Source organism: Manacus candei, unplaced genomic scaffold, assembly GCF_025592945.1.
Source record: "Manacus candei isolate 608988 ecotype Guabito, Panama unplaced genomic scaffold, ASM2559294v1 h1tg000017l, whole genome shotgun sequence".
NCBI classification, from domain to species: domain Eukaryota; kingdom Metazoa; phylum Chordata; class Aves; order Passeriformes; family Pipridae; genus Manacus; species Manacus candei.
The window spans coordinates 2,283,807-2,305,338 of record NW_026138065.1 but is presented as its reverse complement, the minus strand read 5'-3'; the positions used below and the strand labels follow the sequence as shown (position 1 = coordinate 2,305,338).

The 21,532-nt window shown below is 38.1% G+C and overlaps 1 protein-coding gene across 1 annotated transcript in view; it reads left to right on the top strand.

Annotated features, from left to right (window-relative positions):
- Positions 1-21,532, top strand: part of PCNX2 (pecanex 2) — a 156,177-nt gene that overhangs the window by 23,003 nt on the left and 111,642 nt on the right. The window contains exons 6-12 of the mRNA XM_051783458.1: positions 103-250; positions 419-564; positions 1,772-1,865; positions 14,938-15,073; positions 18,170-18,312; positions 19,648-19,801; positions 19,896-19,928. Coding sequence (XP_051639418.1) covers positions 103-250; positions 419-564; positions 1,772-1,865; positions 14,938-15,073; positions 18,170-18,312; positions 19,648-19,801; positions 19,896-19,928 — 854 coding nt within the window. The remainder of the gene's footprint in view (positions 1-102; positions 251-418; positions 565-1,771; positions 1,866-14,937; positions 15,074-18,169; positions 18,313-19,647; positions 19,802-19,895; positions 19,929-21,532) is intronic.

The window sequence follows — 21,532 nt, the reverse complement described above, 5'->3', positions numbered from 1 at the left end:
TTTAGATTTTCTTTTTTAGATGCTCTTGTTCAGAAGTTGATGAACGAAACTCTTGAAAGTCGTCTGCGGAGAGTGGCTCCACTTCACTGCCCTGTTTTCCAGATAGCCAGATGACGGAGACAAAAGAAGAAATGGTGGGAACAGAAAAGCACTGTGAGCAACTTCCTAAACAGGAAAGATCAGATGTGCAAAGCCAAGATCATGCTAGTACTAGTCCGGTGCTACCAGAGTCTGCCAAATTTGCAGCACTGTAAGGCCAGTTTACTTTACAATTTTGTACTTCAAAGATATGATGTAAGATGTTTTGTTTCACTGAGTAGAAATGACATAAACTTTTAATTAACCTCTCTTTCTTTTTGTTTTATTGAGAACAAGAAAAAAGTTCCTCATAGTAGTTTTGAAACATTTTTGTGTCAAGTTACCAGGGCAGCAGGCAAAGGCAGATAATCTACCGGGTAACTTCTCAGCAAGACAGTTCTGTCTTGCAAGTAATAAGTGGACCTGAGGCATCTGTGCAAGATGAGCTCTCCGTGGATGCAATGCACGTGTTCATAGATGAAAATGGTGAGTTTATGTAGCTAGGATAATTACAATGCATGAGGAAATTTCTAAAGAAAATTTAAATGCCATGGAAGGATATTTCTCTTGTCTGTTATCTATTGCATGTTTTTCTGTGTGGGGGAAAGAAAAGGATTTAGTAATTTAAAGTCAGATCAGCAATAAATAGAGTTTTCAAAATCCACCGATGACCATCATAGACCTGAGCCTTACACAACTGCTTGAAGTTTGCCTTCTAAACATCATCCTCAAAAGATGCTGGCTAGGCCAGAAGACTACTTCTGTCTCTTCAGAAGAACTCCTGGTGTTTTCTACCTGACTAAGAGTTTTGCACTGGCCTGATGGGGCAAAACATTCATCCTTTTTCCTGTTTTTTTTATTCAGCTGACTCAGACTGATCTTTGATAATTGTAATGGTTGCTCTCATTTGGAGTTATGGTCTGCTACCCTTTCCAAGTGAATTAATGAGTGACCTAGTCTTGCCCCATGTCTTTACTGGGAATGCTACTGCTCTGAAGCTATTCCTAGAGTCTGAAGCTATAGTACACTTGGTGGTGGTTTGTCTGAGCCTCTTGTACTCCTGTGAGGTACTGGCTCATACCTCTGAAAGGCAGCTGTCCCACAAGCCCTATTTCCTTTGAAGCTGCCTTCAAAACCAGCATGGAATGAGTGCTCATGGTAGCTGAGTTCATGACCCCAGAGATATTTTGGTTTTCTCCTGGCCTTGGCTGCAGCCACTGGCTTGCTGTGGGGCTAAGGGCAGCAGCTGCCAGTCAGGCAGGTGGCATGGCCTCCAGATCAGTGAGCAGCGACCCTTTGCTTTGTGCTGCACGTGTGAGCAGGGAGTAGCAGCAGCTACACTTGTAGCAGAATGTTTTGCTGCTGTGTACCTTCTGACCTCACCTTTGTGAATGGAAAGAGAAAAATCTGATTATTTCACATTTTACAGTGAACTTACATTGATCAATGGGCTCTGTGTTTAATTTACCTTTTAAATATTCACTGTAACTTATGTGGTTTTTTGATTTGTCTCAGGTTTTTAGTTGTTCAAATGTTACTTTGCTTTCTGAAGTCTAAAATAAGCCTAGTACACAGACTGAGAACTATATCTTCATATGTATGCCTGTCCTAAAATGTATTTTTTATAAATTTTGTGTATAAAGCAAATGATCATGTCACTGAACTGATTTTTTTCCCTCTGTATTTTCTAAAGGGGAAATTAGATCCTGCTATTTAAAAGCTGGCTGTCAGAAGGAAGGAAATTTTAGACATCAGCTATCACATTGTGATTGTATGTCAAATGCTCAGTAAGTAAGCCCTTATTTTTAGAAGTGTTAAGAGTTTTCATTATTAGAAACTATGAAACTGTAGCTGTGAAAGATGCACATGAAGGGGGGGTATTGGAGAATATATGTGCTAACTACTTCTAGAAAAGTCAAAGCGTGAATTTTTGGTTTTTGTTTTCTGCTAAAAACAGTGACAGATTTATAAGAATATTGAAAAGAGAAAGTGAAAATGAAAACCAGAACTATCCACTGTGCTTTCATTACTTTCTGGGAATAGACAAAGTCAAGTGTAGAGATTATAAATAAGATTGTAAATAAAACAAAGTAAGTGGGATTGTTACCAGCTGTTCTCTAAACCTTGTCTTGTTTGCTTCCCATACCTCTTGGGTCATTTGAAGATTTTTAGTGCTGTGTCAGTATCAGTCACTGACACTGCTTCATGTCAATTCTAGCAGCAGAGCCTTTCACCTTGCATTAAATCCCTAATGATAGTTTCGCACTCTAATAAGGTATCCATTTTTCAAAGGTCTTTTTGGAGTGATACATACAAATACTGTGTTCATTACTGTGGTTTCCATGCTCTTCTACGTGATCTGTTGTTTGCATATCTGTAAAAAGAATTTTAAATATTCATAAGTATTTTTATGAAATAATTTTGGTTTTCATACTGTTTTACAGCATTTGGACAAGTTGAGCAAGGGAGTGAAAATGGTCTTTGTTAATAGCAAATATTGTTCTTCAAGTGTTTGGCTTTCAGTGGAGACTTGAAAAACTTGGGACCATGTTAAAAATTGTGTTAGCATTTCAGGTAGAGTGCTATTACGAGAGACATGAGAATAATGCTGTTATTTGTCAGTAGGCAATGAGTAAAATAAAATAATTTGAGTTCATCTACAGTAGAAATCTTTGGTCTGTCTTTAGCAAAATAAAAAAACACTGACTTGGTAGAGTTTAGTGTTTATCTGAAAAATGAAACATTTTGCTTTGGTACTATTTAACTCTTGTAACTGTCTTTGTTTCACCTTGCACAGAACACTCTCCTCCTCCCCCTTCTTATAACTATGAACTTGAATCTGTCCTAAATTCAGAAATAGTTTTCTGTCCCCTGACTTTTATCACTTAATTTGTTTTTAATCAAAGGAAGGACAATCTTTCTTCTCATATAAGAAGTCATGCTGAACCTGCCTTTGATAGATGCTTATTGACATCTCTGTCTTCCTGTGCTAAGTGCTATTTTTTAGTTTGTGGTTTGCAGACTTCTAGGGATGTGAATTATTTTTAAGGGGTCTACTAAATCTTGTTAACAAAAGCAAGTTCAGATATATGTTGCAGGCATTTATGTGCTTGCAATTTCTAAAGATCACCACCTTTGCTGGAAATCTCAGGGTACAGTGACAGTTTAGCCTGGGGAGTAGAATAGATTGGTAAAGACAAGTGAGTTCCCAGGACTGTTTCTTTATGGGAGTGAATGGGAAGAAAGAACAGAAGAGCTTTTCCAAGAGCAGAGCAGCATGAATGAAAGTGCAAAGCAGAAGTTAATGTGAAAAATAAGGAAAGGGAGCAGGGAAGCATTAAGTATGGTTAAGTTGGTTTTTGCAAGGGCAGTTTGTAATATGTTTAGAGAGACTGGTGAGAGCTCTGTTCAATGGGAAATTTCTACCATCTGCACATAGAATGGAGGGCATGATGGGAAGGAAGTGGATTTTGTTGTTTCTTAAGGTGTTCACTATCAAGTAATTTTGTATTTAGACAGTATGGAACACAGCATATAGAAAACAGAGGGGGAAATGTGCTTTAGGAATAGTTCAGGAATGAGGCATCTTTCCTTCCCCTTTTCCCCTGTCCTCACCTGCAGGCTTGCACATCACTTATGTCAGGTTACTTTCTTATCCATGCTTAAAGGTAAAATACATGATCACTATTATTAACTGATGATCTTTTTATTACTGAAGAAAAAGGCAAATAGAATAAAACAAAGCACAAGGGGTACTTTCTTCACTTAGTCTCTTCTGTGTGTCTGACTGTGGAGAGTCCTTGGCAGAAATTATTCCCTTGTGGGTGGGCCTACCTCTAGTAGAAGTGTTCATTATGAGAGTAACCCATACCAACAGGAGATGTTGCTGTTATGAAAAAGGATGCTAGAATGAGACAGGGTAACCACCTCAGAGATGAACTTGGCTTGTCTCACAGCCCGTCAGAAAGTTAACTAAGGAGAAGACAATGATTTTGACAGTACTTCTTCATGAGCAATTGAGACAGTGCAGCTTGAGGGCTGGTGTCTGAATTCATTAATGAGCCATCCAAATTAGATTTTATGAGGTCAAAGGATGCAGGAGAAAATTAACGGTTGGACATAAGAAGTGGCGTTCTCCTTGAATAGTAGGAGTAGAGTTTTGATCTTGGGAAGCCCAGATTTCAGAATTTAGAATAAGCGTAGAGAACAATACATAGGTTTGCAGTATAGGTATATGAGCTGTTAAAACACTTTTCACCAGTCATACTTGCTTTATACTTTTAAGATTAACTTGCTCCTAAAGGGAAAATGTCAAACTGAGTTGAGCCAGTGGAGTAACATGTGGATTTGAGTGGACTGTGCCCTGATGTGTTTCTTTATGAGGACAGTTGGCCCAGACAGAGGCCTCTTGCTTTAGGGGTGGTGTTGGGAGAGTCAGCAAGCCAGTCACTGGTGTGCTGGGAGCTGTGACCTTTCTGGGTAACACTGCAGTTGTGAAAGGGGAAGGAATTTTGAATGAAGAGGGTATGAACTCTGGCTGGTTTATCGAGAGTGAGATAATTGCCTAATGAAATGGCCATAGGTAACTACCTTTTAACTAAGTTATGCAAAACTGAAGAAAGTATTTAAATATAACTCGAAAGAAGCCATTAAAGAAAGCCTTGAGGCAGACTAACTAATGTTTAATGGTCTTAAATTCAAATTATAACTTGCTGTTTCTGTCTGTTGAGTCCTATTATTGTCTGCTCCTTTAATAAAGTCTTAACCTGTATGGCATTTCACATCAGCTTATTAGGATTTGAAATTAAACTAGTATTTCTATGATCTGTAAACATTTTATCATCTTAGCATGGCTTCTGATAATTTCTCACAAATAATGCAAAATCTTAACAATGCCACTCTGTCACGGAAGTGAGGATATGTTATGGTTTTATTTTTGTTTTGTGCTTTGGCATGCTTCCTGCTTTTCCTTTGCTTGTGAAGCAATGGGTGAACAACAAGGGATTACAATGTACCAGAGGAAGCAGATGTCCAAGTTTAAAGGAGTCTGTGATTTTTTCCTTCAGAGACTCCTTAATATGGCAGGCAATACTGTTAAAGGGAATTACACTTTTTCTTGTCAAATATCAGTGGTCCATCACCTCTTTTTGCCTCTACAGTGTTGTGAGATTATCACTGGACTATTCTCTAGTTTATCAATGTTAATATATATTCTACCAGCTTCTATTTTTTGTCTTTATTTAGTTTTATTGTTGTCTTTTGCAACTACAGTAGTTGTCCTCGCTGATCTAGCAGTGCAGCTTTTAAAATATTTAAACACTTGGCCAAGATAAATTTCAAGGAGGCTTTTATGTTGTAATGATCAACAAAAATAGATAATTCCTTTTCCATCTTAACCCCCACTTTGGTGAGAGATTCTTATCACTGAGTTTGGTGAGTTATTTAAACATTGGCAGGTAGCTAATCAATTCCCCAATTATTGTCCATGCGATTACTCTGACCCCATTTTTGGCTGTTCTCTTGCCAGCAACACCTCTTGCCAGCAGTCCCTGGGGAACGGGTTCCCCACTGAGCTAATTGACTCTTAATTTGATGCTCCCATTACCCTGCCAAGGTCACCTCTAGCCATAAATTGTTTTGTGACAGGCTTTGACAAGACAAAGTGTAAACTGTATTCTCAGCTCATGGATTACACTGGAAATTAGTGCAGAAAGACCATTTGAATTTGTTTTGGAGTGAGAAATTGGAAATGGCTTTTGCATCTGAAAGCCATTCTCCTGCCCCATTACATTAAGTTCTTTACCAGCCTTGGTCTCTCTTACAGTGAATCCTTATGTTTCTATGCTATGTGTTTTGAGTATGTGCTTGGCTTCTGGGAAGGCACATAATGGTAAGAGAGTTCCCATTTGTGTAAAGCATGTGCTGGGTATAAGCCCGAAGTGCCTTTTGTCATGGTTAGTTTCACTTCTCACCAAATGGCCTCTAAATTTTCATCTTACCTATACAGAACAGTTAGAATTTCAAGTTCTTCATATAAGATTGGTGATGTTAAGTAAAACCCATGAGCATTAATAAGAACACACCCTTAAAAAAGTGAGCTGAAAGGATGTATAAGTTAAAGCATTATTATAGGTATACAGTTATCTTCTGGGCTCAGGAGAAACAAGGTGGTGTTAGTGAGTGTCTTACGAATAAGGAGGTGTCAGTCTGCCATACCTTTTCTGTCACTCTGTGACAAAAAGCAGATCTTTTAATTTCTTTACCTTGAATGTCTTGCAATTAAATAGCAGTTAATTTTGATAAGCAGTCAAGAAGATATATGTGAGCTATCATGTTATCTTGGTTCATAAATATCAGTGAAAGCATAAACCCCTAAAATTACAGTATGTATTATAGTAGTATAATTAATGATTTTTGCATGAGTTGCATGATCTGTCCCCAGTACAGAGGCTAAAAGAGCCATAAAGTACATATCCATGCCAGCATATAAATTTAACAGCAATCATATTTTGTGCATACTTGCTGTACAAAGCTAATAAGTTTTTTAATGTTTAACTACTTTTCTAAATGTGCTTTCTTTGCATTCTGGGGCTCCTGTTGAGCACCTCCAGCGTGTGTGTACATAAATATTGAAGAAAAGCATGTCAATGCTTGTTGCTGCTCAGTACTGTAACAGTCCTCAGCACGTGTATAAAACCTGCTCTATCTTTCTAAATTATTTGAATATATGAACTTGATGCATTGGAAGGTTGTCCTTCTTGGTTTCACATCTATGGAAAACTCTGAATAATGTAGTCTGTTGCAGTTTCTTTTCTCAGGTGTCAAGTTATAGAATAATATATACTGCCTGAATGTATCGTCCGTATCTGTTTCCCTTCACTTATATTGTGAAAGACAGAAAAAATAAGTTTACGATAAACTTGGGGGCACTAATGTAACAAATGTTACTATTTTGGTAATTTTTATGTAGTTTTGCTCTTATCACAAATGTATGTGAATTTTTTCCATGTGTAAAATTGTGTTCTCTGTAATGAAAGAAATAATGCTTGGAGAAACAGTGAATGCAACATGTGATATCAAACCCCAATGCTGTTAGGTATAAAGTTGTTAACTCCCAGGCAACCAGCAGTAGGACAAGAGGGCATGATCTTAAGCTCTGCAGCCCACTCCAATGTCTGATTACTCTCTCTGTAAAAAATTTCTTCCTAATATCTAACCTAAACTTCCCCTGGCACAGCTCCTGTGTTAAATTCCTGAGAAGAAAACCGTATTGAAACTCCCAATTCTGTGCAGGATACACATGTATTGATTTTTAAGAGGGAGAGTTGATGTCTCTTCAGAACAATCCTAGTTTTTACCTTTGTGATGCAAAAGCATTTGATTGATTCAAATGCATATGTAGGTGTAAGTGCTGGACTTCTTGCTGCAGTTTATCACTTCATGTGTCTGACAACATGCCAGCAATAACCATAATTTTCATCAGGAGGCTACTAGGCTGCATATGTGTAGTAAAAGCTGGAGTTAAAAATAAATATGTAAAATAGGCCACAGAAATGGATGCGGCCTGCATCCGAAGTATTTGAGAATGGGAGCAGTGTCATGGTTTAACCCCAGCTGGCAACTATGCACCATACAGCCACTTGCTTACTCCCCCCGATGGGATGGGGGGTAAAAGTCAGAAGTGAGAAAAACTCTCTTTATCTCAACCCACTAGTTTATGGATAAAGGAAAAGCTACACACCCAAGCAAAGAAAATCGAGGAATACATTCACCACTTTCTCTGGGCTGGCAGGTATTCAGCCACCTCCAGGAAAGCCAGGCTCCATCATGTGTCATGGTGACTTGGGAAGAGAAACACCATCACTCCAAACATCCCCACCTTTCTTCTTCTTCATCTTGATTTATATGCGGAGTGCCATATGGTGTGGACTGTCCCTGTAGTCAATTGGGATCAGCTGTCCTGGCTGAGTTGCTTCCCAACTCCTTGTGTACCCCCATCCTCCTTGCTGATGGGTGCTGTGAGAAGCAGAAAAGGCATTAATTCTGTGTAAACCATGCTCAGCAATAGCTAAAACATCCTAGGGTTATCAACACAGTTTTCAGCACAAATCCAAACCATAGTCCCATACCAGCTACTATAAAGAAAATTAACTCTACCCCAACCAAAACCAACACAAACAAAGAATGATTGCCCAGCTCTTACTAAAAAGCACCTTTATCTTAGGTGCAGATTTCCTTGCTGCATAAGTGAAACTTGGGCTTTCACTTGAAATCAACTGTATATATATATATAATCCATATACCTTTAAAAAAAAATTCCAGTTTGAGCCTTATCTGCTTTCTTGGTCATGTATCTTTGAATTTAAGTGTAATGTTATTAAAATAATATAATTTTATGTAGAATAAAATTATATTTATGTATCTTTCATTACCACACATGGTTCAACCATACCAGTACAATCATGCATTCATATTGGACTTTGCTTGTTCTATCTGAGCAATTGATCCTTTATAGTCTTTACTTTCTTTTTTTTTAGATGAGGTTCTGACACTAAAACCAAGCTTCCAAATAACTATGTTATAGTTGGAATCTAAAATCTTTTGCAGTACACATAAAGACTTCCATTTAAAAAAATGGCATACGTTTTTTGTTTGTTTTGAGAATATTTTTATTTTCAGCATCAGAAGGACTAATGGTTTAAAAAAGTAGTTGCAGCAAAATAGTGACTAACAAGTATTAAAAAAATAACTTAAACTACCTGTCAGTACTCCTGCTGAGTGCCCATGTTTCTGGCCCTGGGCAAAAGAGAGAATTCTGTCAAATCAATGAGTTAACTTATTTGATTTACATTCACGTCCCTGAATAAGCTACTTGAGTGCATTATACTATACGAAAGTCTATCTGAATGCCTTAGTGGTACTGTATGTCTCTTTTATAAATCCATTAATACTTTAGTATGTTCGCTGCTGGAAAATCCCCTGAACCTTTGAGGTTTATTCCTCATAGGAGAGAGTAAACTTAAGAGTAGATTTCTTTTTTTTGTTGGTGTTTCAAAGTGTTGTTTTAGAATTACAAAATAGTGTATCACTAAAACATCTTTGTGTTTCTCACCAAGGTGACCCAAATAACAAAATCTCTCACTGCTCTAGTAATAGGCAGCTGAATCTTAAAGATTTCTTAATGCTGCCTGTCAGGTTTTGCAGTTCTGCAGCCAAGCATGTTGCATGGATGCAAAAATGTTATATGGTCTCTTTTGGGATTCAGTGATTTCAGATGAGCCACTCCCCTGGGCACAGTGCTGCTTGAACTCATAAATGAACGTGGTGTGTGCACTGAAAATGGTAATGTTTGGATCATAATGGAGCCATGGATTTTTCTTAAAAGAACTCTTTACAAACTCAGTAGCATTTTCCTCCTGGCTTGCAAGGAACAGGAGGAAACCCTTGTATTAGGCTTGGCCGATTAAAATCCTTTCCTGTATTTGTGTACGGGTTTTTAGCCCTTCTTTCGCTGAACACAGGGCAGGGAAGCCAGTGTTTTTGGCACATTAAGACTCGGAGATGTGAGAGGGCTATGCTGCCGCATGATGGCAGCAAAATCCTGCTCAGGACTAGGAGTTTATGGAGTCCTTCAGCTTTTGGGATTGGCCTCTCTTCCCTCCCCCCGCCCTTTCATAAGGAGAGCTAAAAGGGATGTTTTTAAATACTCCGGAGATAATGGAACCCTGGGTGCTGTTAATGCATTTATTCCAGTAAAGCTGCGTCTTCTCAAAATGCATCCTTTAGTTTATTAGATAACACATGTTGTTTGTTTTTAAAGATTTTAGTACATTTTTCTTAGCTTTGAAATGTAATAGGCTTGCATATTACCAATTTACATGCTTATTAGCAGAATAAAAATACCTGAATATTGGGAAGTAAGATTGTACCAAGAGGACCCCATTCTTAACGCCTGCCTTCATATTGACCACAATGCCACTGGGAACATGCTTTGTAAGGCCTTTCTGTCCATCTTCAGTAGCTGACTCAATATGTACCACTGCTCATTTTGTAGTCTATTGCAAAACTTTAACAGTGATCTTGATATCCTTTCTGTCTATTATGTCAGTACCTCGCTACATCCAGATTTCCCGTTCTGTAAACTTGGATAGCCTGTCTTTTTATTGGTAGGGGTACATGTTTGTAGAAATAGCAAAGTACGAACAAGATTTAAGAGAGATTTTGTCCTTAGCTTGAGCTCTCCTCAGATGTAACCACTGAGGAAAGTTAACCTACACATCCTGAATTAATTGTATTCTTTATGAAACTATTAATATCTTACCAAAAAAGTGAACAGTGCCTCCTCTTCATGTTTTTTCTATGTTTGGTATGATTGGATTTGTCACATAATTATCCAGTCTTACTGTGGCTATCGCTGGCATATTTCAATCTTCTTGTATGCTTTAAATTGCTTTTGAGTTTGTCTTCTTATTCAGTAGTACATTTGGGAACTGTAAGTCATGTACTGCTTAAAAGAAGCAACATCCACAACTAATGGCTTTAGTGTCAGTCCTGAATTGTGCAATACTCTGGTCAGATTAGTGCTGGCAGCTTTCTAGTAGAGACCTAGCAAGCAATAAGTAGAGATGTAGTGATAAGCCTGTGTGATGAAGTTTGAAAGAGATTGGGATGCGAGATGGCAGGGAGACTTTTTTAGGTGACAAGGAGCAAAGCTGCTGAGGTGATGGTAAGAAGACACCAGGAATGACACTGAGTAACAGAGGTGCCACTGGTAAGCTGTGGGCTGATGTTGATCCAATACTCTTGATGTCAGTCCGGACAGTTACGTTTGAGCTGCAAACTGAGTGTTTTGAAAGGGCACAAAAGTGTGGGTGTTAGGAGTTCCTACTGTGTTTTCAGTACTAGCTGGTTCTTGTACAGCCAGATCGCTCAGGTCTCAGTTTGGCAAGCACTTTGGATGCACCTCAGATCAATACTACAGAAGTGACTGCTTGTTGAATGTGCAGGACCAGAGATTCCCAACTCTGAGCTGCCCTCTGGCTCTTCTTCAGACTTCACAGCCATAGCTGCTTACCACCACTTAAAGGCAGTGTTTTAGGGAGTACTACAAACAGCTTTCAGCTACATTATTTTTTATTGCTGTGGATATTTATTACACACTGGTAAAATTTGTAGTGACCCAGACAGCTGTATTAAGCAGTCTAGTGGGATCTTTCTGGTTTTAAGTACACAAGGAGCAAGAGGAAGGTGCTTTGTTACTGTGACTGTTGTGACACTGGTGACATGGTTCCCTGTCCTTTCTCCTATATGCAGGTTAAAATGAAATTTAGCCAAGACCTGCAAAAAAGCTTTATTAACAGGGAATTCTTTGAGGTGTGCCTGTATAATGAGCTTACCTTGAGAGGTATTCATACTCAAGGCTAGCTAATCCTAACAAAGGGGATGACTTAGGCTGGGTTATATTTGAATGGCTCAGGCCAAATTATCTGTCGTATAAGGCAACTATCACAGACTGATTCTTGGATGTCCTGCACAGGGCCAGGAGTTGGACTCAATGATCCTGATGGATCCCTTCCAACTCAGTGTATTCTGTGATTCTAATCAGAGAGGGAGAAGGAAGATTTTTTTTTCCAGTCCTATGTGGTTATACTAAACCATTCTCTGTGTTAAATGATTGCTTCACTAGCTTATGTTTACTCAGTGTTCTTACAAAATGGAATTATGAGCCAGAAAAAAATTCCTGTTTTTATATTCACTTATCGGTAGAGGGTGCTATGTAGCTTTTGAATTTGATCTGCATAGGTTGTATGTTTAGTTATTTTTAGTTAATAATTTATTATTCAAAATTTAGTTCAATTATACCTTTGCTTACATTAGCAGTGCAGTTTACTGTCACAGATCTTGATAACATTAATTTGATTCTGCAAATGAAGAGATTTTCTATTTAGCAAGATTCCATGTTATACTGCGATCAGCTCCGATTTTATGATTAGAGAGTGTTTGCTCCTATTTATATATGGTAATAAATTTATAGAATCTAGTTTATAGGCTTACAAAAACACAAACACCACCTTGCATTTCTTACTAGTATTTGCTGCCACTGTGATAGCAATGTCATCAATTTACAGTTTCTAAGTAGCTGTGCAAGCGATTTGGCATCAGGAGATAGCAAGTGAATGTCAGGAGGAGGTTGTGTGGAAAATAGGGATAAGGAGAAAAAAACAGCAAACAGGAGCTGAAGGAAATGGATGATGAGGAGAGAGTAAGAAGATACAGAGAGATGAGAGACTGATGAAGGCCAGATGACAGATTCTGATTTTGTAATAGTTGTTTTACTAGCTCTGCCTTCCCAACTTCTCTGCCCTAATTGTCTTTTCAGGCTTATGAAGTTTCCAACTCTTCCCCACAGTCAGTGTTCTAGCTGCTTGTGGACTCTTCTGCCAGTTGCTGATAGGTGGAGCTATGAATTTTTTCTGTAAACAGAAAACAGACTATAGGCACTCTTGGCTTTTTGATTATCTTCAAATCTGATGGGAGATGGTTTGATCTTTTAAGTTTATTCTGAGAAGAAGTCTTGTGAGTAAAAGATTTTTGATTTCTGGGAACTGATAAGACTCCCTTGGTACTCTACTCTGTCTTTTTGCTATTTCTGTTTTTGATGAATGTGGGATAAATTATGTGGGCCAATCTAGAAATATTTTTGGCTTTTGTAGAAATACAGATAAAATGCAGAAATTTGGAGAAAATTAACTCTTTATTTAGGAAGGCATGAGCAACCACTGTTCTATTCCCCTGCTGTTTTGTTGGGTCGCCTTTTGAGTGGCAATTCCCAGCTTAGCGTTCCTGTGTAACATGGGCTACACTTGCCTTTTTCCTGCTGTGGACAGGGAGTCCCAGGGTTGCACCCACAATGACAAGGAACAGGGTAGCTCATCATAGGAAACAAACAAACAAATCCATTGCCTTCCTTCAAACTGGACGAGGTTGCCCTTGAGGAGGACGTTTCAAAATATGCAAAAGACATATTTTGTAGTCCATGTCTGTGGGAATCTTACTCCCGGGAGGCGTGCCTCTAGGCTTCCTCTACTTTCTTCCTGCCTACATCTTCTGGTTGTCATCCAGGATCTTGGATTACTGCCCAACCCTTCTGTACTGTTTTGTTAATGACTGCTGACAAAGGAGATGGTTCTTACAGAGGGATTCTTTGTGGCTAGGACATCAAGTGTGTTGTGTTGGACCACGTCCTGATTTCCTGATACTGTCCAAAGGGAACATAACAGATGTCCTGACTCTGTGGAGCAGATCATGCTGCTGTCTGTAGCAGGGGGAATGGGGAGAGCAGAGGAAGCCATTAGGATCAGGTGCTCTCATTTCTACTCAGCTGATAGCTTTGCTGGAGTGGCAGATGGTGAATATCAGGTCTGGAATCCAGGCCTGATAGTAATCAAGGCTTTGAAAACATAAACTACCTGGCTCAGAAACCAGAGGCAGGATTGCTCCTCTGATGACATCTCGAGGCTGATGGTATTCCTGTTGGTCCAGGCAGAGCTAGCAAATCCTGGAAGGAAGAAGGAGAGAGCGTGTGCATTTCAAGCTATTGGTGTGACACTTCAGCCCTGCTTCTGAGTTGTCCAGACATTGAACTTTATCCCAGAACAATGCCAACCACTGCAGCTTAAGTTAACAGCCAGTTATGTGCAGAACAGCCACAATTTTAAAGCCTCAGCAAGGGTTACGTGACAGGCTTTGGGAATTGCCGACTAAAGGCAAAGAAGGATGAGTTAACTAAAATTAATAAGGTGCCTTTGGGGCAGGCATAGGGTATGCAAGACAAGAGTTTTAATCTTTGCACTGCCACAGACTTCCAGGCTTACTGTGTGCAGATTGTTCTATTTTTTTCCTGCTTGTCTTTATGGAAAATAGGAACAACAGGTATTCTCTACCTTGCATGAGCACTGAGGTGCTTTCATCTCATGTAGATAGAAAACGACTAAGAGCTGAAGGCAGGTATCCGGAGTCAGGGGGGTAATGAGCTTGGAGCAGAGCACCTGATGTATAAACCCCATTTGGAAGGGTATTAAAAAGAAATATTCAAAATAGATCTTTTCCTGAAGTAATAATTTTTTCATTTCAATACAGTTCTTGTTGAAACCCAGTCAGTCATGTTATGGTAACACGCCATTTCTGCAGCCCAACAGGCACTGCTGCTGTAAGTGCAGATTTCCTCAAATAAAGTGTTTAAGTGCTTTACCTACACCATAAAGCAGTAAACACAAGATAAAAACAATAAAGAGAGTGAGTTCATGCTCATTATGAAAAATATCTGAGCTAGCCTTATGTGAATTAGCTCATGTATTGTCTTGCTAGGCCAGAAGGAAGTTCTTGTAACCTGTATTCTCAGTAGGGTAAATTAGTACTCATTGAATTTGGTGCAGGTGAAACTAGACTAGTTTGGTACCTAAGTGAGCTTGTTGGAAAGCTGTTCCAGGATCTCTGCAGTAGCAGTCCTGCAGTTTTGCTCTGTAGATATGCAGCTCTAAACCTGAATTATTGTCAGTGGACAGAAAAAGGCACTTCTGAAGTGAGATTCATTGTAGGTGTTCATCTCAGGATGAGAAAAATTCTGATACAGAAGTATCTCCTTTTCTGTGATGGATGTAGTAAACCAAGTGTATCTGAATTTGGGTGTTAATTGCTTTGTGGGCCTGTGCCAGATTTTAGATATGGACGTGGAAGGTTCCCATGCCCTGTGAGCCAACCAGTAGTGTAATTACAGGCTTTCTCCTGTAATGTTTCAGAAATACTAGGAAAATATTGCTGCTTAAAACAGTCACTTTCCTTTCTCTCCTCTGTGCACAGTGAAATACAGTTCAGCTCCTCTAGTACTACCACTTCAGAGAGCCAAGAGCCATCTTCTGGGGATCAAGCAGCAAGTGCACTTCAGCAGCAGCTCCTACTGATGGTGGCACGAAGGACCCTTTCAGAAAGCCCACGGGTACATTGTAATATCTGAATTTCTAGCATCTTGATGAGCTGCTCTGTAAACAAATGCTTCAGGCTTGTTCCTGAGACAATTTTGTTTTGTTTTCTATACTACTTTTCCTGGTATTGCGCATGTGGGAGAAGATGTGTTTTATATTGATGGATGCAATTCAACTGTTTCCTACTGTCCTAGGAGAGTACTTAAAGACTCTATCACCGAAAAAGTTGATCTATCTTCAGTCTTCTCTCATTTGGAAGAGGACACAAGCTCTTAGGATTTTAGACACACCACCAGATTTTAATAGTATGAAGTGTTTATTCCAGATTCATTACTATCATAAAACCTTATGTCTGGTTTCACTTTTCCGAGTTGGGCAGTTAGACTTCTGAATGTCTGTTGTGGAATGTCAAAGCCACTTCCTCAATACAGCAAAAGAAAAAGGCCCTCAGACTTCATTTTGCATGGTATTATGTGGACATGAACTGCACAGTGTTTGGGGTCTCTGACCAGTGGCTTAGGGCTGTAATCTGTTTTTACAATTCCTTTTATAATAAAAGAAATTCCTTTACCCTTCTCTAATCCACAGCGAATTCTAGTTTGATATTTATGAGTAACATTAAAATGACAGTTAATTAACTTTCATCTTAGATTTTGCACAGGAATGTAAAGCTGAAGCAACTTGAATCAAGTAGGTATTTTAAATTAAGAATCAGAAAATTGTCCCAAATTGTGTCTTTCAGATTTGGACAGTGTCTTCTATATAAAGGCTCAGATTATATTTATAATCTTGTAAACTGCCTGTAAATTAGAGAACAATTGTCATGCTTATCTTTTTCTTCTTTTTTTTCCTTTCTCTTTTGGGAAAACTGCTCCATTAAGAAGTAAAAGGTGTTGTTGGAGGTCACATAGCAAGTTTGCAGCAAGGTCAAGCAGTAATTTCAGAACTTCCTGGTTTCTGGATTTTTTTTAATTAAACATGAAATTCTGACATAAGTCAGAAAAAGTGTTGTTATTGATTTCAATGAAGCTAGGGTTTCAGGCTGTCTCTGACACCACATAAATTTATGAAGTGAATTTTCATGAGCCCTTTTTTGATAGGAGGCACAGTTAGACTTTAGTGACTTGCTCAGGGCTAATCTGAGTTTCCCAAATGCGGCTCAAAAGTCTGACTCCAGCCCAAGTACAGCAAGCCTCACGTGGTGAACTTCATCCAAAGGTTACAGTTTCTCAGGAGCCAAAATGTTCTCTTACGCACTCAGCTAAATATGTGTTAGGCTGTTCTGAAGACTGAACAATCAGATCCACGGGTGTTTTTAATGAAGTCTTTGCCACCGTTTTGATTTTTTTATTTAGTTATGGTGACCGATCTACATTAGACCAGTGAAATTAATGATTGTGGTTCACTGAGTTTCACTTTACTTTCTCTTGGGTAAGAGGACCCAAGAATAACAAAACTATGCCGGTATTAGCAACTGTAATATTTTAAAACATGTTTTTTCTTTAAAAATACCCCAACCCCATATTTAAGTTACTTTTTAAAGTGTTAATAAAAATATTAAAATTTGGATTACATAAACTACTTTTAGATTTTATAATCAGCATAGTGAAAGGATTCCAGTTGGTCTCACAGCTTTTAAATAACTTGGAATTGTTAATAAATGAAAGAATGCCAAATAGTCCAGCATCCCCCTGCATGTTTCAATCCTCAGAAACATGAGTTATTGTGCTGCACTAGTAGAAGTTGAGCTTCTCTGCATGGTTGTACACTTTTAGTCAACTGGAGGCATGAGATAAAATGCCTAAACTTGAATTTCTTTCTCCAAAGCTTACTCTATCCTGTTTCACCTCATGTTTGCCATGCACAGCAATGCATTGTCATGTGTAAACTGTGTGTAAAATTCCTTTTCCTGAAAAGTGAAGAATAGAATTATTCCGATAATCTGAGAAAAAAATTACGAATTGCTTTGTGGAGGTGGAGAAGTTGTTTAAAACACTGTGTTTTGCTAACAGTTACAATTCAAGATGACAATCAGTTACTTCACACAGAACTCCTCTTCCTTGACTAGGAAAGTTAATGTAACGTAAATAATTCTAACATAGACATTGCTAGAGTTCTATTATAGGTATATTTATTGATCCATTATCTTTAATAGGGCAGGGGAGGTGGGGTGGGAAAGAGGAGGCTGCCTAGAAGGAGGTTGAAAATCACTAGACTTCACAGTGATTTGAAATCTCAAATTCTTCTTCTTGAAGGAAGAATAAGTGATTCCCCTTTCCATAAAATCAGTTAATGGTGGTGTACCTTGGAAAGAAATCACTGCTTTGTAGAGGTTTTTTTTTTGTTGTTGTCTAGCTTTGCAGGCTTGGCTAATGGTCTGTAGATAAGCCTCTCTCCCCACAAGTGTTGGTGAAGGAGTGCAGGTGTAGAGTTTGGGGAGATCTGAAATACTGTAGTTCAAACAGACAAGAAAAGGCCTTAGAATCTGACAGAAGCGATATTCAAAAGGATGGATTTATGATTGTGATAGTAAGATTAGAGGCTCTTAAACTAGGGATGTTTATGCAGTTTGTGCTTGTTTGCAATTTTTTTCTCCTCTTGCTGTTCTTGAGGAGGCATACCTGATGTGGTATTTAAAGCATCTCAGGAAAGATAAACAAAGCTGTGTTCTGGAAGGTGAGCTGATAACTCACATCTCTAGACCCTAAAGCCTACTTGATTTTTTTTTAATTTAAAGCCAAGGATTTGTCCTGTCATGTGTGTTTTTGTGTTGTGCTGTAATGAACCTGATACATGAAAAATCTTCAATTAGAAACTTTAGACAAGCACTGGATTGGGACTAAAAAAATAATTATTTTTAAATTAATATTTAGTATTCATTTTTAAAACATGTTGTCACTGTTGAGCTCCATAACTGGTATATTTTTTGTCCATCTGCAGTGATTAAGCTGGTGTGATATTTTTGTTTCTAATTTAAAATGAAGAAAGTAAATATGCTAGGAAAAAAAAATCTAATTCTTCATGTAAATTTGGCCTTTTAAACATCTGTTTTTCTGGCAGCTATATGTCAGTGTGAGAGATCTTTGTGTATTTCTGGTTTGGTTTTGTAGCAACCCAACCAGGACCCTGAGGATTCTTCATGTTCTTCAGCACAACGGAAACTGAACAGGCAGTTTTACAGATTTGTTATATTCCCTGGCAAATGGATTAAGGTCTGGTATGATCGACTGACCTTGTTGGCATTGTTGGACAGGTAAGCTTTTTTTTTTACTGCTGCTCTATGTAGCATTACAGTGGGTGGCTCCACATGTTCAAAAAGCAATGCAGACCACTAGAGAAGGAAAAAGTGAGCCTTTTATTAGTGTCGTTATTTTCAGGTTGAGTAGATAAGTGCATTTTTCTTTAAGTTGAAGAAAATGTTTCTCCTCAGAGTTGATTTCGGTGATTCTTCCTACCCTTTATCTTCAAGCAGAGATTTTGATTCGTGTGAGCATGAGCCTTGTAGAATAGCCTGTAATTTGACTCACAGCTGTTAGACTCAGTGCTTCTGAGCTTTCTGATGAGAAAATCAGAAGTGGAGGGGTATTAGGCTGTTGTAAACCAAGTACACTAATCTTTAAAAAACAGAAAATAATTTCTAGAGTGGTGTTCAGGAGGAGATCTTTCAGCTGCTGCCTCTGTTCCCGTTCAACTTTATTTGTTTAGAGAAAATTTGTTGTCTTGACATCACTCCTCATGCAGTACTATTTGCTATTAGATCTTGCATGGTAATCTGCTGGTAATCTGAAAATTAGGATTTTCAGATGTGTTGGCTTACATACGTAATGGCTGCTGACTTTCCTGTCTCTGCTTTTGGGGGGGATGCTATGCCAAATTTCAGATGACAATTTTACCTACTACAGAAATCAAGCTACATGTCAGGGAGCTAAAAGCCCAGAGAAGATACTTACTTACGTGTGGTGTCTTATCTCTGTGTTTCAATTGCATGGAAAACATCTGCTGATAAGCTCTTTTGTTATAGCCTGAATATTAGCATTGCTTTTTATCTCAGCTTCCATATTCTGTTAGAACAAATAAAACAAATAAAACATCAGATGACAAATTTGGTCTTTTATCCAATTCTTTGTTGTCAGATGTATGTTTTTCATTAATGGAATGTCTTATTTCCTCATTTAAAAGTGTTTTGGGTGGTTTTATTTGTGGTTGTTTGTGTGGGGTTTTGTGGTAGTTTGTTGTTTTGGTTTGGTTTTTCGATGATTTTGTTTGTTTGCATTTTATAAACATACTTTCCTACATTCAAATTCAGCTCTACTGTGGAGTTCTAATTGGGAAGTGAGTTTGGAGGTGATATTGGACTTCAGCACATATGCTTTTTTTTCTATACATTTTAGGTATCATTTTGGATAAGGTTTTTGGCATGGGGGTAAAATACCATTGAACATGGAAATGTATTTATGGGAGTGAAACCTTGGATCCTGCAAATTCTGATAGCTGCAGCACTGACAGTTCATACCATCTACAAATGCACCTGCCTTGCTCTAATGAATCTATAAATATTTGTACTTATCCAACACTTTTATTCACATAGGACAGAAGATATAAAGGAGAATGTATTTGCTGTCCTTCTAGTAGTTCTTGTTTCACTTCTTGGATTCCTGACTCTGAATCAAGGCTTCTGTAAAGACATTTGGGTTCTGTTATTCTGTCTTGTGATGGCCAGCTGCCAATATTCTCTTCTAAAGGTAGGACACAGGTTCATAGCCAATTGCTGAATTCTCTTCTAACTTCTTTGAAGGCAAAAGTCTGCAAGCAAACTTTTTTCTGTTTTGTTTTTAGAGTGTTCAGCCTGATCCCGCTTCACCAATACATGTAAGTCTCAGCCAGTAAAACAAGTCTTTATTATCACTTGTGTAATGTGAAATGGTTGTTCAGTGAAATACAGGTATTAGTAGTTTACTGTTCTACATGATTTGTGGAAATGAAAAAGATGTTGCCTGTGATTTCGAGACTCTGTACAAGGTTTAATTATTTTTAAGGTATTTGAATTTATCACTCGTATTAGAAAAATGCTATTTCTTTAAGCTGAAATATGCAGTAAAACAAATTCATCTGAAGTAGTTTGCTGATGTTCAGTCCTGTGGCATCAGACAAGGATTTTCTTCACTTTCCTTTAGAAGTAGTAACTGAGAAGAGCAGAAGAGGAAAAGCTCCAGATTAGCAGCTCAGTTGTTGGCCAGTTGGGTCTTTTTTTTTTTTTTTTGTTGGGGGATTGATTTTTTAATTTTTAAATCTGGTATTGCATATGTATCTATCAATAGTATTTTTAGCTCATCAAATGACACAGGTGTTTTCTTTTTTTTTATAATATGGTCACAGTATTTCTGCTTGTTTCCTGAAGAAATGGCCAAGTCTTTGGGTGAATGTAGGCTGTAAGGATCCTTGCTGGTTGCTATTTGTCTGTTGAGTGTATCTATGAAACTGAACTCTGACAGTGCCAAACACCTTTGCGAAGAACAAGTCTGTCCTCGTCACAGTACTGGTTTAGAGGCATCATCCTACAACTGCAGCCTTACCACTTCACCTGTCACAGTCTCAGCATTTTTGGTTTGAGGATCTTGGAAGACATTTCAGCGGTCATAAAGTCCCTTTCTTGCTTTTACACTGGATGCTTAGTTGCTCACATTTCTTATTTAGCTCTTTGAATGTTTTTGAGGGCAGTGTCTCTTCCCTCAGGGTTCAAAACTGTCATGTTGAAAAGTTCAGGTCTTTTGGATCATTTCCCTTTGGCAGGGAGCAATTATTTTTGTCAGTTTGAAGGCTAGAAATACAGGCTGAACTTGAAATGGAGATTATTTACAAATATCTGGTACACGCTTCACTAAGATGGATTTCAGAAGATTCTCAGTTTCTTTTCCATTCCAGTTATTATGGGGTGAACTTATGATGGTTTTGATTATAATGCATTCACAGGAAATATCTGTCTGCATAAAAAGTAGGGAAAGCTAATAAACAGGAACTTGCAAATTGTAGGGTAATATTTTCAGTATATTATAGAAATATTCCAACCTCAGTGAAAAGTTGGGGTTTTTGGTGACTAAAGTAATATTATTTGTCAGTCCAGCTGGCATGTGTCTAGACATAATTATGTGACCTGTAATCAAATAACTTACACTTAATCAGACATTAGTAACATGTACATTTGTTTAAAATGGGTGGCAAACAGTTTAATCAAAACTTCATTATAAACCTATCTAGCCCATATTTTTTTATAGTATTGAACATAAACTAGAGTTTAAATGGAACAGTTTTTGTGCAGAATCCAGGTTTGAATTTCAGGCTCCCACTATACTGTTACAAGTGTTATTCACCATATTGTATTCTGTAAGTCATGCAGCAGTGTAGTGAAGTAACAATAGGTTTATCCCCATCTTCTTAAAACTTTATCAAGGATACTTTCTTGCAAACTTTTTGGC